This window comes from Ambystoma mexicanum, chromosome 9, assembly GCF_040938575.1.
Source record: "Ambystoma mexicanum isolate Mex_15411 chromosome 9, UKY_AmexF1_1, whole genome shotgun sequence".
Lineage (NCBI taxonomy): Eukaryota > Metazoa > Chordata > Amphibia > Caudata > Ambystomatidae > Ambystoma > Ambystoma mexicanum.
Window position 1 is genome coordinate 291,791,870 of NC_090931.1, and position 17,377 is coordinate 291,809,246.

At 47.5% G+C, this 17,377-nt stretch overlaps 1 protein-coding gene across 1 annotated transcript in view; it reads left to right on the top strand.

Moving 5' to 3' along the window:
- Positions 1–17,377, top strand: part of TADA2A (transcriptional adaptor 2A) — a 426,671-nt gene that overhangs the window by 340,006 nt on the left and 69,288 nt on the right. Inside the window, exon 14 of the mRNA XM_069614669.1 lies at positions 15,872–15,945. Coding sequence (XP_069470770.1) covers positions 15,872–15,945 — 74 coding nt within the window. The remainder of the gene's footprint in view (positions 1–15,871; positions 15,946–17,377) is intronic.

Here is a 17,377-nt window from a genome sequence, read left to right on the forward strand (position 1 = left end):
GAAGTAGTGGGATCCTGCAGGAGTGAAACTGGCCCACCTAGCCCCCTAAGCCTGCCTGCTCAACAATCCTGCTTCTTTAAAACTATCGGCCAGGCAAACCCAAGGGGAAAGGGGAATGGAGAAAACAACAAAAGACAAGAACTCCCACTGCAGGTACTTCAGACTGTCTTCTCGGACAGTTTTGACCCAGATGGGATGTTCCTAAAAAGGAAATACAACTTTAAATGAATCAATCTTCTGATCATTACTGATTACTCTCTATATTATATTTTCTCCATTTACATTTACCTGTTGCCTATGCTTCATTTGCCAATAGGCTGCTTCTGAAAGATTTATGTTGACTGTAGATTCTCTAGCGATATCTCTTCTCTTTGTCTTTCTGCTCTCTTGATCTCTTTAGTATCTGGTATTCTTTTTTCTTTAAAATAAAATATACCCCAAAAATATTGTTGTTACTATTGTCTATTATACCTTTTGCCGGATGTTCTAGGAATCATATACTCTCTATAAATATGTGTAGGTAATTACCTTTTGTATTCTGAAGATACTTTGTAAAATATTCTGCTGTAAACTTTTATACTCCAATTTCACATACAGAGTGCTTTTTCAATAATGTCTCTTGCTACTCATGTATTTCTTCTGAATTCTTTTTTAATGAAGGAGGAAAACAATTGCTCACAAAAACGCTGCGTAATCAGGCTACTACGCTGTCCTTAAATCGTTTTCTATTCCGTCACGAACAACGAATAAAAATGAGGAAAACATTGAAAATCCAAAATGGCCGCGACGCACGCGCGACGTCGTTAGGTCCTTTCCTCTAAACCGCGCTTACAAATCCAAAGAAATACGTGGCGCTGGCTCGAAAACAAACTAACCTGAAGTTAGTTAAATATATATTAGATTTTAGGTTAAAAGTTTTAAAACACGATGATACGAACCGCGCGCCTTATTAGTATTAAAGATAAGATAAAATGTACACAAAAATGAATTGCTGGACCTTCTTTATATATTGTTCATTAAAAATTTCTTGCCCATTTCTTATAATAATATTAGGATTCTATTGTTCCAAAAAAATTAAATGCTCAATTTAAAGTCTTTGAATTATTAACATTTCAAAATATTGAATCTTCACTTAAAAATTCAGAAGTCCACTTAGCTTATCAATGTTCATGGAACTGGACTCTTCTCTGGCTCAGCAACTGAATCTCACTGGAATTCTTCTTCTGAAGACCTTCTCCTGTTACTTAACTAATATTACTACTATATTTTTAGAACTCTTAAAAGGATGTAACTCTCCTTTAAAATGGAAACTTTAAATGAATTTTACTGGAGCTAACTAATATATGACCTACTCTGATGCATATTTTAATGAAAGGCAGTTGAGAATTGTTATTAACATTCTAATGACATCACAATGCTGCATGCTGAGAACTGAACCAATCATTGTTGTGAAAAAGTTCCACCATCTTGGCTTGGGGGCATTTCATCTTTCTAATTGAAAGTTAGTTAAGGGAAATAGAACAAACTAAAAGAAATGCTCTATTCACTAAACGGAATTTATTTAATATTTTAACCACCTTCCCTTTCTAACTTTCCTGGAATGGTATTTGACATATCTTATTCTCCTAAGAACCTTGTCAAATTGAGGTACAAAATGTGAGGACCTGACACAGGTAAAGAAACAACAACTCAGCAACTGAAGACCGAAGAGCCAACAGTGATGCTCCTAGTCAGGGGTTCAGTGGTTGTGGTACTAAATTGCAGCAGCACACAACCACCACTGGAGGTCTCCATGCCAGAAGAACCGTACCAGAGTCCTGATACATAGAAGAAATGTCGAAAAAAGGGTCAAGTAGAGCCAACAGCCATGCTAGGAGAATGCAGTGCTCTGGAGATGATGCAGCACAGGTGAGTCCTGAGAGTTGAATAAATGATCCAGCTGTCCTTATGAAAGGAGCACTGGGCGCTGTTCCTTCTAGTCGGGCATGAAGCAAAGCTTTACTATCTGAGTTTGAACCGCAAAAGATGGTGGTCGTCCTGTCTGCCGTTTATCTGAATGCTTAAATATCAAATCCCACAAGTTGACCAAGTTCTTGGTGCAGCTTTTACACACACACACAAAAACACGCGTGCACGCATGTACACACACACGTACACACACACACACACACACGTACACACACACACCCCGCCCCCCCCGCACCCCTCCTCTCCTCTGAGTGGGAACCTTTTTCCACACTCAGAATCTTTTACTCTTTTTATGGGTGTAATTTTTAAGACTCTCCATAGTGTCTTTTAAAAGTTATCCTCTTTGAAAATGTTTTGGCAAAACGTGCCTATTGTTGCTGGGTTGCCTTAGGGGCTCCCCTTTTAACTTATCTGGCTAACGTTGTGAGAACTACAGTTCCCAAAGGTAGAAAGGATCTTTGGATCCCCTTTACATTTTATTAGGTGAGACCAGCAGCCCCCTCCTTATGTGGAGTGCTGGGGAGATACTCAGTATCCCCTTTCTCATTTTAAATGTAACATTTATGTTACAAGGACAAACTTAACTTTAATGGCTGTTGGCAGTGAACCTTTTTATTAATTTGGTGCACCTTTACCATGTGCTATTTCTACAACCCCACAGAAAAGGCACCCATGGTTGCACATTTTACCAAAATCGACCCGGTTTTTTTTTCACCATTTTAGTTTTTCTTGTCCTTTCTTCTTCCTTCCCCTGACCTCCAAGTTGGGAAATTCCTTTGTGTGATTTTATCCTCGCTGGGAGTGCTGTGGACTACCCGCCCAGGCTCTAGAGTGTCTGTGAAGGCAGGAAGCGAGGGAGTAGTCCAAAACTCTGCAGCCCTTTGTCTTCCAGCCTGACTGCGAGAATCAAGTTCAAACTGGAAGGCTGGCTGTCCTGAAAGGATTGCCAACTCCCCCTGTTTGAATGTTGCAAGGCTGTTTGATTGGCTGTGTTCAGATCTGGAAGCTGAAGAGGTAGTCGACCACTGGAACCAAAACCGAAGAGGAAGATGAAGAATTTGCAGCTGAAACAATTTCCAGCGACCGCAGAGCCTGCTGTGTAACTAGAGCCTACTGTAGCCCTTCCTTCCCATCGACCTGGGGACTCTGAAAGCAACAACCCAGAGCCTGGTGAGACCGACTAGAAGAGGACCTGCATTTTGAGCCAACCAACTCCGTGCTGCGGCCTTGCGGACTGCAATACCCCAATACCCTGGGACCTTGAGCCATTGTGTGGTGCACGGTCTTCCGAATTCCAAATCTTGCTGACACTTCTTGGACATCCTGCTGGATCTCTAGAGGCACGATTCCAGTCTGAAAAGACCCCTTGCCAGAGTGCTGGACCTTGCAAACGACGAGAATCTGACCGTCGATTTCTGTCTTCTATGCTCCTGAAAAAGGCGCCAAATCCACAAAGCTGCATCCAGCCACGAGGAAAACCTTGCCTAGAGCCTTCCATGTGATCCTTGCTGCCAAAAGTCCTTCCAGTGTCCTGTCTTCTTGGTGAAGGAATTCAACAACAAGGTTTTTGGCTACTGATCCTGAAGTTCTCCTGCTGCAAAATCTACTTCTGTGCTGAGGTACTGTGCTGGCTTCGGTATTTACTTACCTTAAGTCTCTTGTGATTCCTGTGTATTTTTAGGATGTTTTCTGTGATTGGGAGGTCCCTCGTCCAGTTCACCCAGGCCCACTGCTGGACTCCTCCTAGGGTGTCATGTGTGAAGCCCCTGGACCCTCAACTAACTCTAAAAGTAAAGTACTTACTTGTTCTGACAGTCTTCCTTATGAGCTCTGACTTTTGCTACTTAAGAACCTATCCTGACCTGCCTTTTGGACCCCCCGCGCCCCTTCTGCCACTGAGAACACTCCTGCTCCAAGAATAAGGGAAATACTTCTAAGGATTGAGCCTTTTGTCTAGAAAAGAGAATGCATGTTTTAAAGTTACTTACTTGCAAAAGAAGTTTGTTGGTAACTGTAACTCTTGCTTCCGCTGACTTTCTGTTAGCCTGTCCAGAATAAGTCGGCATTAGGTTTTACGGACCTAGAATAACTTTGTCATTCATAAAGTGTAACACTGGGTTTTGCTTTTTCTGGTCTGTTTTAGACAGATACAAAAATAGTGAGGTTTATACCTGCCTTTAATTTGCTGATAGCTCCTTTAAAAAGTATATAGATTTTACTTACCTTGAGTATAACTGGGTTATCCTAAAATAAGTTAGTTATTGCTTCCCTTAGTCTGTGAACTGAAAAGCAAATGTAATTGATATTGCACCCCATGGTCCAATTCCCCTAGAATAACTGTGTTATCCTGAATAACAGAGTTGTAGGTTTTTACTGTTCCTAGAATAAGTGTTCCACTATTCAGAAAAGTATATTGTCCAGTTGATTTACCAAGTGATTTCTTGCTGAGCATCACGGTACAACTGATAGGGTCTACTGCCCTGTATTACAGAAACTAATGCAAAGTTAACTATTGGTTTTGAGTTCCCTAGAACTCCTGTTAGAGTGCAGTCTTGTACGGTCTCAGTTGAATAGTTTTACTAAGCCCTTTGTTGGACTTCAGAAAAACTGTCCTAACTGCTGTCTGCAACTCCAGTGATAGGGGGCAAGTGACCAACATTTAAGGGAAGGCCTAGATGCAGCCGGAAGCCTGTATAAGAGCGTAGAGTGATTGGCAAGAGTGGGACAGTAGGGGGGCTGTCCCCTACTGTTATCAGTAAGCACAAACAAGGTCCCATTAGAAAAAAAGGAAAGGGCATCTTCTGAAAGCTGTTTATGGTTTGTCCCAGTTCAAAGCAGGACGTAATCGAGCTGTGTATGGGAGAAAGGAGAAAAGAAAAAGAGATCTCCAGTTTACTTACCAAATCGATCACTCTCTCCTGTGGATGTACCACAGGATTGAGTGGGTGCACGGTAGTGTTAGTCCCCATATTTGAAATTCATAGGACTCTATGGGGATTTCTTTGCAGAATTTTGTAACTTGCCAACCTTTTAGGAACAGTGTTTTATGCTCTTTCATGCAATGTAAACAAACATCAAAATGAACAATATTTCACTGCTGTTTGGAGGAAATGTTACAATTTATACAATATCACATATGACCTAAGGAACAACCAAATCATTCAGCCATAATCGTAAAATAACTTCTAAGATTAGAACCGGAAACTAGTATTAACAAATCTGATAACACTGTACTATGAATGGGTGAAAGAAAGGAGCAAGGGATTGCCCGATAAATCGGCACATATGTAAGTATCTTGAGTATATGACGCGCAGATGTGATTACAGGACCATGTTTGATGAACTCAGACTTTCTGTTGCCCTGTAGGCATGGCATGTAGGGTCTGGGTACAATGAGTGGGTATTATTTATGTATGCTCCCCCACCGTAAAGTTTCATAGTGGATCCCATATTACACATCAGTTTCCTGTCCTTCCTGTGGAAAAGCAGTTGGCCTCTATGAAGAAAGATTACTCCTCCTCATCGCGACTTAAAGTATACAAATCATTTTGGCATTGTTCCATTTAGTTGTTTTTAAATACTTAATGATATTGCTAGACCAAACAGGTTTTTGGACTTGGGTGGGGATTAGCTATATTGATGAAATGCAGATTTGAACAAAAATGTTACGCGATCTTCCCAGATTCTTTTGTTTTGGCCCATAATTATAACCAGAAATAATGATTTTTAGGGCGAGAATATATTGGCCTGGCAGTTCGAGCAGTGTGAGGAGAAATTCTGACCTCGTATTGAGAGTTTAGCAGGGACCCAAATAGCCATTGAAGGTCTGTTTTTGCTACAAGGACGCGGAGACAGTTATTGTGCTTGCATAGCCAGATCTATTTCCACACTCCATTGGCTCTTCAGTTTCTCGTATTTCGCCATCAGTTTAATGATTAAAACTGGTTGCTGGCCTTCCAGATGTACAAAAGAATGGGAGACTAATCATTCTAAGTGGCTGTTAAACGCAAGCTCGGAAATTGTGCTCTAATATTGTTGAGGCGACCTGAGATGGGAGAAACCAGTCCATTTTTTAATGTGAATTTTTAACCTGCATGTATTTAGGTAGCTTAGTTTCACGCAAATTCTATGACTCTGCTAGCATGGGAAGCTTTTGTTCTGGCTTCCTTTGCAAATGTTGCTTATTGTGAAGCTGTTGCATTTTGTTAATCGCATTGAAGGTTTTGTCTGTCTCATTGCAGGTTTTGTCTGATAATGTTGTTGCTGCATAGAAATGCCCTATGTAAAGGGCAACATTAATATTGTTGCTATTAAGAATGCTTTCTTATGATCCGAGCTTCGACCCATGGTTTTTGGGAGGTTGCAGGATATGTTAAAGGGGGTGGGAGGTGAAGCAGTTTGAGCAGTGAAGAGGGACTTTGGAGTGGGGGAGAAGCATAGATTCTCGTATCTTCAGATCAGGCACTGGCTTTCCCACCCATCAATAAAGCAAGCAGGCTCTCCCTTACCCATTTTGAAAAGTTCCTGGATACTGAGTCAGGGGGATAAGGGGTTAATTTCCTCCATTTACAGACTAATAAAACATGAGGAACCTATATATTCTAGAAACTGTATGAGTAAATGGGCGCATGATCTAGGGTCAGGCATAGAGGATCAGGATTGGCTCAGGTTGTGGTCCCAAATCCCAAAACCTGCAAAGTCTATTCAAATTCACGAGATCTGGGTGAAGCTCCTACTGAGATGGCACCGCACCCCCCTTAGCCTACACAAAATGGTCCCCACGGTTTCGGAGAAATGCTGGAGGGAATGCAGGGAAGTGGGCTCATGGTCTCACGTATGGTGGAAATGCCCGAAACGTGATGTATTCTGGTCTCGGGTGCAGCGGGCCACGACACCGGTGTTGGGGCTTCGGAGGTTTGATGACAGGGGTAGAGACCTGTTGGGTCTAAATGCGGTCTTCTCTACTCTGCCTTCTAAAGCAACTCGTAAAATATATGTGATAATGATGCTGTCTGCTGCACTGGTCTTGGCAAGAAGGTGGAATACGAGGGTCCCGCCTCAGGATCACGAGTGGATTGCAAAGCTTTGGTCATTGGTCGCTATGGAAAGGTTAACTTGCGCGATCCAGGGTTCTCATATGGGCTTTTATACAGATTGGGCCAGTCTTCCATCATTCCTTAGGGAAGGTGCACGCCGGGCCTGGTGCCCCAAGGTGAATGAGCTCCTGGGCATAATCCGCCCTCAGGACGATTCAGACTTGTGAATTACCTTGACTGTTGTTCAGGTCGCTAACTCAATTGCTGAATGTGTGCTATCTCTGAACCTATGGGATCTGTGAGGGGACATGAGAGAGAGGGGATGAGGGGAGGGGATGGGAGGGGGAGGGGATGGGGGATGGGAGAGGGGAGGGTATGGGAGGGGGGAGGGCTTGGTTGGGGGGAGTGGAGGGGGGGCTTGGGGGCAAGGTTATTCATTTCTTGTTTCTATGAAAAACTGGCAATAAAAATGTAATGGGGGAAAAAAATGCTTTCTTTTATGGACCGGTGTGAGGATTGCCTTTGGGTGAGGACCAGGGTGTCCCTTGTGTAATTAAAAAGGGCAGATGGTAAAGTTTGAAATCTGGCAGTTCTCCAGCATGGGGTCTGGCATGGATTCACATGCTCATGAATATTCCCTGTTGTCAGGCCGGGAATCCTCGGTATAGAAAAAATCAGTATCAGTTTCGTTTCTGATCTGTCTTTCTCAGTAGTAACCAATCACTGGTCTCTGGGTCATACTGCCCCCAGCCAATGACTGCCCTCTCCCTAAGCCCCGCCCCTGGCAGCCATCCTCAGATTTTTAGCGCACGTTCAAGTGTTGGGAGTCCTCGTGCTGTAGCGCTCGAGCTTTTGCTGCGTTTTCGTGCTTTTTTCAGGAGATTTTCTCATTTTTTCGGTTAAATAGAGCCTCAAGCTCCACCGTTTCTACTTCTGATCAACGGGGATCCATTTCGGACTTTCTACGCCCCTCAAGGGTGAAGATTTCATCGAGTTACGCTTTTGGAGGATTCCAGAAGTTCCGAGGCCTACCCCGGACATGGCCCAGGAGAAAGGGACCTTGACGCCCGGAAAGCTGTTCAGGACCTGCCCTGGATGCCAGCTTCAGAACGTTTTCAAGGAGGACGAGCATTGGTTATGCCTCTACTGTCTCCATGAGGACAAGACGCACAAGGAAAAGGACTGCGCGGTTTGTGGGAACATGTCGGAGCGGACCATGAAGGACCGCCACCTCCGTCTCGCCGACTGGCTGGAAGGTAAGAGCCCGCCAGGCGAGAAGAAGAAAAAGAAGTCAGAGCGGTCTTCTAAGTCCTGTGAGGGTGCTCCGGCGACGGGGGCCCAACAAAAGGCTAAGCACCGAGAGTCTGCGGGCACCGGGAGCGCCGACCGGTCGGGCTCCTTGGCTGCCAGGCAGGGCGCATCCTCCCTGGCGCCATCGACCACGAGTCAACGCTCTGGCTCGGGTAAGAGGAAGTCCGATAACCCGGCGAAGCTTCTGAAGAGGCCCCGGTCGATCTCGAAGATTCCGGCAGAGGGGGAGCGAGGCTCGGACCCTCCCCCCAAGGTGAAGGCCCCAGGTGTACAGAAGGTGACGTTGGCCTTAATTCACCCTGCTTAGACCTCGATTGAGGATGTCGCCGCGGCCCTGGCTCAGCCTGTGGAGGCTACACCAGTGGAGGCGCCCTCAGGTACCAGAGTCTCCCTGCCACCGCGGAGGGAGTCGTCTTTCAGGCCCATCGAGAAGACCCCCACAAAGTCCTCGTTGGAAAGGGTGGGGGAGGGGTTGGTGGCCGTCATGGATACGGACACGACCTCTGAAGACGAGCTCATCCAAGTCGTGGAGAAGGCCCAGCCCATCGGGAGGGATCCCGACAAGGGTGACGACGAAGGCGACGGTGACGCAGACGAGGCTCCTCAAGAGCCCTCGCTCCCGTCGTTTCCGGCGCCGCAGGACACCTCGGCAGCCATTTTGTCAGCCATCCAGTCCTTATGCTCGGAGATAAGGACTAGGTTGCCCCTTCCCCCGACGGAGGTACCTGAGCCAGACCCGATGGGGGAACCGGAACCAGGACCTTCGGAGAGCCCACCACCTAAGCGGTGGAGGACGCTTCCTAGGCCTCCTCTCCTGCCTCTGCGGCCTTCTCTGCCTTCCCCCCCGGTCCACTACCCACGGGGATGATACAGGCATGGATACGACTACGACGGGTACGGATGACGACGGAGGCGACGACGGGACGTGGCCCCCTGCCCGGGCGTCCCTGCCCGACGAGATTGGATCCTTCCATGCTATGATTTCCAGGGCATCTGAGCTCTTCCAGCTCTGCCCAGAAGAAAAGGAGGAAGGGTTCCTTTACCAACAGCGCGAGGCTAAAAGGAAGACGGTCCTCGCCGTACCGCTTCTTGATGACATCTGGGAAGAGGGGCTCGCCCTCCTCAAGAACCCTGCCGCGGCTCCTGCGAAGAGGGACCGGTACGAGAAGTACCGGGTCCCCGACGCTGCCCCCTTGTGCCTTAGGGCGCAACCTACCCCGGATTCGGTCATTTCGGCGGCGGCCAAGCAGAAAGCGGCCTCGACTTAAACCTCCCCACCGGACGGCGAGGGTAGGAAGCTGGATGCGATGGGACGACGGGTCATCTCATCTGCAGCGACGACCATCAAGGCGGCCAACGCCCTGGCCATCGTAGCCCGCTACGACAGGGAGTTATGGTTCAAGATCGCCCCTCTGTTGGACTTCCTTCCGGACGCCAAGAGGACTGAGGCCCTGGAAATCTTACAGGAAGGTGATATTGCCTCAGACCACGCCATTACGGTGGCTATGGACATCGCCGACACCGGTTTCCATCAGTTGGGCAACGGCATTTGCCTGAGATGACGAGGATAGCTCAAGGCGACGGATTTCCGCCAGGACGTACAGACCAAGGTTTTGGACATGCCCTTCGATGGGAACAGCCTTTTTGGCAAGGCGGTTGATGAGTCCCTTCAGGCGATCAAGACGGAGACGGCCCGTGCACTGGGTGTGCTCCAACAGTGAGTGCCTCCAAGGGAGCCGGCAGCAGCTTCTCTACGTACCGTCAAGCGACAAGATCTTCGTCGCAGGAGGCCTACAGGGGACGCGGCAAGTCAGGTGGATCCCGCCGTCGTCGCCAAGGTTGTCAAGGAGGCAAAGCGGCCTCCAAGCAAGATTGAACCGACTGTAGGGTCGGGCCCCCGCCGAAGCACCCCGGTGGGAGGCCGGCTGACTAAGTTCGTCGGCGTGTGGGAGTCCATCTCCACTGACCATTGGGTGCTGGACGCCCCGGCCCTGGGGCACGCCCTCGAGTTCCACAAGAGGTGCCCCTGCATTCCTCCCGTGGCCAGGAAGGAAATTCACGTCCCACAACTGCTGTTGGAAGTAAGGGCGATGCTCAGGAAAGGTGCCATCGAGCTTGTTCCAAAGAGGCTTCGGGGCTCCGGAGTTTACTCAAGATATTTCCTCGTAAAGAAGAAGACAGGAGTATGGCGTCCCATCCTGGACCTGCGACGACTGAACAAATACATCAAGGCACTGAAGTTCCGGATGGTCACCCTCCAGCACGTGCTGGGACAGCTGGAGGAGGGCGATTTCCTGTCGTCGTTGGACTTGGAGGATACAACTTCCACATCCCTATTCTAAAGAGACACCGAAAGTTCCTCAGGTTTGTGGTCAAAGGGCGGCACTACCAGTTGAAGGCCCTCACGTTCGGATTAAAATCGGCGCCCAGGGTGTTCACCAGGTAGGGGATCCACGTCTACCCCTACCTGAACGACTGGCTCATACGGGCAAGGACAAGGGAGCTCGCCGTGGAACACACTGTGAAGACCATCCAGCTGCTCACGGACCTGGGGTTCTCCATCAACTTTCCAAAATCCCACCTGGTCCCGTCGCAAGTCGCCCTGTTTCTGGGAGCACAGCTCGACAGTGGCGCGGCGGGCCTCACCGTCGGAGGAAAGGATAAGGACCATCCTGGGAAAGGTGCAACGTCTGCTGGCCACGGACGTGGCCAGAGTGAGGTCTATGAAGTCCCTCCTCGAAATGATGTCCTCCTGCATTTATCTGGTGCGCCACTGCAGACTTCGGATGCGGCCCTTGCAAGAATTCCTCGACGCCCACTGGATCCAGACGACTGGCAGCTTCGAGGACAGGATCCCGCTCGACGAAGCTTTCCGTCAGGCGATACGATGGTGGGGTGTCCGCTCTCATCAGACGGCGGGAACAGGTTTGCTAACCCCGGCCCACCAAGTGACGGTGACGACGGATGCCTCCCTGGAAGGTTGGGGAGTGCACACTGGGGGTCTCCACGCGAGAGGCCTTTGGCTCCCGGAGGAGAAGACACTCCACATCAACATCTTGGAGCTCCGTGCAGTGTTCTGGGCCCTCAGGTCCTTCCTTCCGTCCCTCAAGGGCCAGGTGGTGAGGATCTTCACCGACACCACCACCACTATGTTTTACATTCGGAAGCAGGGCGGAACCAGATCCAAGGAAGCCCAGGATCTGTGGCATTGGGCCATCGCCCAAGGGATGTTTCTGGTACCCTTTCATTTGGCAGGGATAAAAAACACCATCGCCGACTCACTCAGCAGGGAGCTGCGCTCGTGCCACGAGTGGGAACTGTGCCAGGATCAAGTGGACTGACTCTTCCAACGATGGGGCGAACCCCAGATCGATCTCTTTGCGGCAAACTCCAAGTGCCGGAGGTTCGCCAGCAGGTTTCAACAAACCGAGGAGCATGGGCGATGCTTTCTCGTTCCCTTGGGACGGCCTGTTCCTTTATGCATTCCCGCCGTTGCCGTTTCTATTCCGGCTCGTCAACCAGCTCAAGAGGTCCCGGTGCAGGATGATCCTCGTCGCACCGGCGTGGCCGAGGCAGATCTGGTTCCCGGACCTTCTGGACTTGTCAGCGTCCACACCAGTCAAGCTGCCGACGGACGCAGATCTTCTTTCCAGAGAAGGAGGCGCCATTCTTCATCACGAACCAGAGTCGCTGAACTTGTAGGCCTGGCACCTGCAGCACTAGAGTTTGGAGGATACGACATCCCGGCCGACTGCAGAGAGGTTCTTGCGAAGGCCAGGGCATCCTCAACTCTCAAGTGCTACGGACACAAATGGAAGAGGTTCTCTGTCTGGTGCCATGCACAGAAGATTAACCCTCTGCGGATTACGGCCCCTCAAGTATTGCCGTATCTATTGTCCTTGGCCAAGGCTGGCCTGTCTCACGCTTCCATCAAGGTACATCTGGCTGCCGTCTCACGTTACACCAGAACTACAGGACGGGCGTCCTTGTGGTCTCATCGACTGGTGAAGGAATTTATGAAAGGACTGTTCCGATCATTCCCGCTGGTGAAGGCCCTTGCCCCGGCGTGGGAGCTCAACGTGGTGCTGACCAGGCTCATGGGGGCTCCATACGAGCCTATGCATTCAGTGCCGTTGAAGTTTCTGTCGTGGAAGACAGCATTCCTCATGGCCATCACCTCTGCACGACGAGTGGGAGAGATCCAGGCCCTGTCTTGCAAGCCTCCATACTTGACTTTTCACGACACGAGGGTGGTGCTAAGGACGCACCCCTCCTTCATGCCCAAGGTGCCGTCGGACTTCCACCTCAATGAGCCTTTGGTGTTGCCAGTTTTCTTCCCGTCGCCTTCGTCGCCGGCTGAGAGGACTCTGCACTCGCTGGATGTAGCTAGAGCGCTGAAGTTCTACGTGGACCGCACGAAGAGTTTTTGGAAGACATCACAGCTGTTTGTGAACTTTGGACCTGTGAATCAAGGGAAGGCTCTCTCGAAGTCTCCCATTTCCAGATGGCTCTCCGGCTGCATCATGCACTGTCACCGGTTGGCAAACCGACCGTTGCCAGGCCGTCCGAGGGCCCATTCGACCAGAGCGATCGCTGCTACTACGGCGTTCCTGTCTGGTGTGCCCCTGCTCGACATCTGCAGGGCTGCTACGTGGAGGTCGACGCACACCTTCACGAAATTCTACTGCGTCGACCGGGATTCCAGGGAGGAGTCCAGAGTCGGCCAGGCAGTGCTGCGCAACCTGTTCGCCTAAGGTGAGCCTGATGAGGAGGTAAGAGTTGCTTAATGTTGAGTTGTTGTATTGCTTGATATTGAGCCTTTTGCCACCTCCTGTGGTTGTGCATGTTTATACTGCTATGTAATCTTATATTCATGAGCATGTGAATCCATGCCAGACCCCATGCTGGAGAAGGAAGAAGTTAGTTACCTGTAACTGTTGTCCTCCAGCATGGGTCTGGCATGGATTCACATGCGAACCCTCCCGCCTACCCCTCTGCGGCTCTTCACTTGGTCATACTGCCACTTCACGTGCTACCAAATCTGAGGATGGCTGCCAGGGGCGGGGCTTAGGGAGAGGGCAGTCATTGGCTGGGGGCAGTATGACCCAGAGACCAGTGATTGGTTACTACTGAGAAAGACAGATCAGAACTGAAACCGATACTGATTTTTTCTATACCAAGGATTCCCGGCCTGACGACGGGGAATATATATGAGCATGTGAATCCATGCCAGACCCATGCTGGAGGACAACAGTTACAGGTAAGTAACTTGTTCCTTATGGGCCACCATGCACTTTGCTTGCTTACAGTTTGGGCAAGGTCAATATATTTTTGCCATTTTTCATATGGATAGAAATACATCTGTCGACGACTTTTTAAAATGGAAGGAACTGATCAGGGAATAGACTGAGTGGCTAGTGCATTAGGATGACTGTAACCATCTTTTCCCTTCCACCACCAGCTAAGGTATAGTGGAACCCATCTGGTTGATGCATTACTTAAATTAATGTCGGTTTGCTTTGTTTTTATAGGTTTTTTTGGGGGGAGGTAATGTTCTTGTATCTTTAATGTTATTCACAAATAAGACGCCTGGGTATTTTGTGATGCTGGACACAGTTGTCGACCAAATGTTTGAAATAATTCAGTCTTGCTTTTTTTGTTAGTGGGTTGACTGAAATGTGGCTTCATTGCTGTAGGACAGTTAGTCTATAAGGAACTGAGATTTCAGGTTTGGAGACCTAGAGTAAAATGTCAACTAATGTTATGTCACAACATTTTTATACTGCACAAAATTACCACTGGAGAGGTTTCAGAACATCTAAGCTTGCCTGAGGGATGGCTATAACACCTGTGATTGCAAACCCTTGGAATTGAGCTCCTTGTCTAAACTTGCATATAGTGCAAGAATTAAACTGTATATATCAGTCTTGTTCCTCTTCTCAACTCAAAATAAGGACCTGTGTTGCAATTAAAATGTATTACAGCACTGTTCTTGAACGCTCTTGCGGCATTAATTTTAAGTAAAAGAGAGCAAATAATTTTCAGTTGCAGGAGACTTTGTCCATTGTTATGAGGTTGGAAGGAATCTATTGGCAGATAATTTGCCCTCTAGCAATTTTGGTCTGTCATTTTCTGCCTGGGTGGCTCTTCGCCTCGTTTAGGTATCGGTGGGATATATTGAAATAAGCCTGCAAGATGTGGAGGAAGATAATCACTCAAGGTTTTGTAAGTGTCTGCTGGGATTCCGACTAGTCCAAGGGCCATTACCACATTGCATTGTGTGTGCAAGTTTGTATTTTGTTAATGGTGAGAAGGCTTTGTAGTGAAGACTTGAATCTTGCATAGGTTGGGGGAGGTTGCGCTCCTAGAGAAATAATTCATTTGTTATTCGGTATGATGAATGTTGTCAGTGTACAAATCTTTGTAAAACTGTAGAAAGTCTTCTGCAATATTTTGTATTTGTATAATGGTGGCTCTTCCTCATTTCTTCGCTTTATTGTTGCAATTTGAGTCTTGTTCGATTTTTATTTTATGGTCTCTGGACATCATTTTGCCAGTTGTGTAGGCACAAAGGGACAATTGAGCCGCTTCATCTCTGCTAGCGAATCCTGCATTTATAGTGGTGATGGCATTAATCTCATTTTTATAAATTACATTTATCTGTGGTGTTTTGGATGCTCTAAACATATGTTCAACCATAGAAATCTCTGTCTGTGAAATAGTACTGTCCTCGCCCTGTCGTTGAATGCTTCCATAAAGCCACTATACCTTCCTAAGCTGCCATAAATGTCGGAGCTACTGCCACTAAGGCTGCAACAAAGCCTTATCCACCATACACTCACTTTCTGGCTCCTACACGAAGGGCTTTCCAGGTAGCAGCAGGGCAACGGAGGGGATTATAGCTATGAGTTTCCTGGGCCAGTCTGCATAGAGCAGTGGATAGGGGGGAGGTGAATAGGAGCAGGCATGCCCAATATAACGGGGGCAGCTTTAGGGAAACCGGGTAAAGAGTAAAAGGTAGCAGCGGTACCCTCCAGGTGCGTCTGCGAGGGTATGCAGAACTAGTGTGTGGGAGCTGCAGTGGTTGGTCGGGTGGAAGGAAGCAGGAGAGGGGAAAGTGCCTGAGAGCAGGTGCGGAATGCAAGATCACTCCCCCGCCCCTGCGGGTACTGCCATTGTTGCCCTCTAACACTGTATCATCTGCAATTGAACTGCCAACGCTCCAATGTTCTAATATCATTTACATTTGTTGAAGACGTTATCAAGAAAAAGGTTCTCGTTGCTTTGTAAATTCAAATATAAATGAACTCATGGATGTAAATGAAAGGGGGTTGTATCGCAATTAGGTTATGTAGTGGAGGTCTTTGTGTATCCAGAAAATTAGTATTAATTTGACATCATGTAAAATATGCACGTAATCTCTTCTAGGCAATTGTCGGGAGCATATCTTTGCGTATGTTTCTTTAAATGTGCAATGCATTCAAATGTCAAAATACCTGCACTTCACTCCTTTGGGAGCACAGTCGTTAATCCTTTACTTTTGCCCTCCCTGTTAGGCAGGCGAAGTGCTCCACCCTTGAATCTCACTGGGCTCCCAGGCACGGAAAAGCTGAATGACAAGGAAAAGGAGGTATGAACTAAGGGGACGATGGCCAAAAGACATTCATTCAGTTCATTACAAAGTGTCAAAAAAAGCGCTTTCACACTCACACTCCCTGTAGACATTCTAAATGAAAACCCGAGGGCATAAGTACCATTTCCAACCATGAATTAAAGCTGTGCATGCTGTGGCTGGGGAAATACTTGCAAGTAGCATTGAATCGAATTCTGGTGAATACCATAAGAGAGAGGTTGCAGCTGTGCCAATGAGCTTTTAAAACCTTACACTTGTCCCAATTGAAGCAGTTCATGGTAGGATCATAACAAATTGTGACTCCTTTAAAGACATCAACCTAAAGTATGTATTGTGGTTCAATAGAATGTCCTTGTTGGTAGCTGCCCAAATCAAATGCTTCTTTTTGTAGCGGTTTTAACCAAAGTATATATACTTGGAAGCAATCCTACGTTCACCTTACAACATATGCTTAAGTTTATTAAACAAATTGTTTTCCTACCTCCTTTGTTCATTAATACTCGAACCAATACAAGCCAAAGAAATGCATGCAGTTTTGGTTAGAAGCATGTGCAGTGTCTGCGGTACGTGAAGTTCTCGTCATCCCAGTGTCCTTTTCTGAATGCCACCTCCAAGCAACATGCTCATTGTGTTCTGTCCCCCTTTTTAAACACTAGTACAATCACGGCAGATTTCCACGATTGTGGCGTCTGACGCTGGATATTTACTCTCTGAAAGAGAGCCACGCAAACATCTGCCCATAGCTCTGGATGTTGCTTAATCGTAAGGTTTGTCAAGCCGTCCGGGCCAGGAGCTCTTGAGTTCTTTGCTTTGATGTTTATTCTCACAATGTCATCTTTGGGAAATGTTAGTGCCCATTTTGTCACAATTGCATCATATGTGTTGAGTGGCCTTGCACTCTTTGTACAACTCTTTAAAATGGGCTATACATGCAGCTTCTGATACCATAGATACCATAGAGGCTTATAAAGCCTCCTGGGGAGCTTGTGTGTCACTGATAATCTTCCAAAATTCTCTGCTGTTCTTGTTTTGAAGGCTTTCCAGCATTCATTCAGAGTCCCTTTGTAGCATTAGGTCATTATGGGCTTTAATCCAGTTTTTATATCTTTGTATGGCAGCCCTTGTTTTCAACGCGCATGTCTCTTTATAAGCCGCCCGAGCCTGACGAATTGCACTATTCATTATTCGTTTGTTTTAATATGTCTAAATCAAAACAATGTGTGCATTTCAAGTTCATGTGTTTTGAACCTCCGTTGTTTGTTTTGAAGTTGACCAGTAGATGTGCATATTTTAACGTGGTTCCTTCGTCACAATATTGGTTCAATAGCTGAACTACTTCTTCTTCAGCAAGTCTTAGCCTCACCCTGCTTGCTTCTACAGCATTATGTGGCCATTTCGTTTTGACATTTATTGGAGTGTTTGCTAGTTC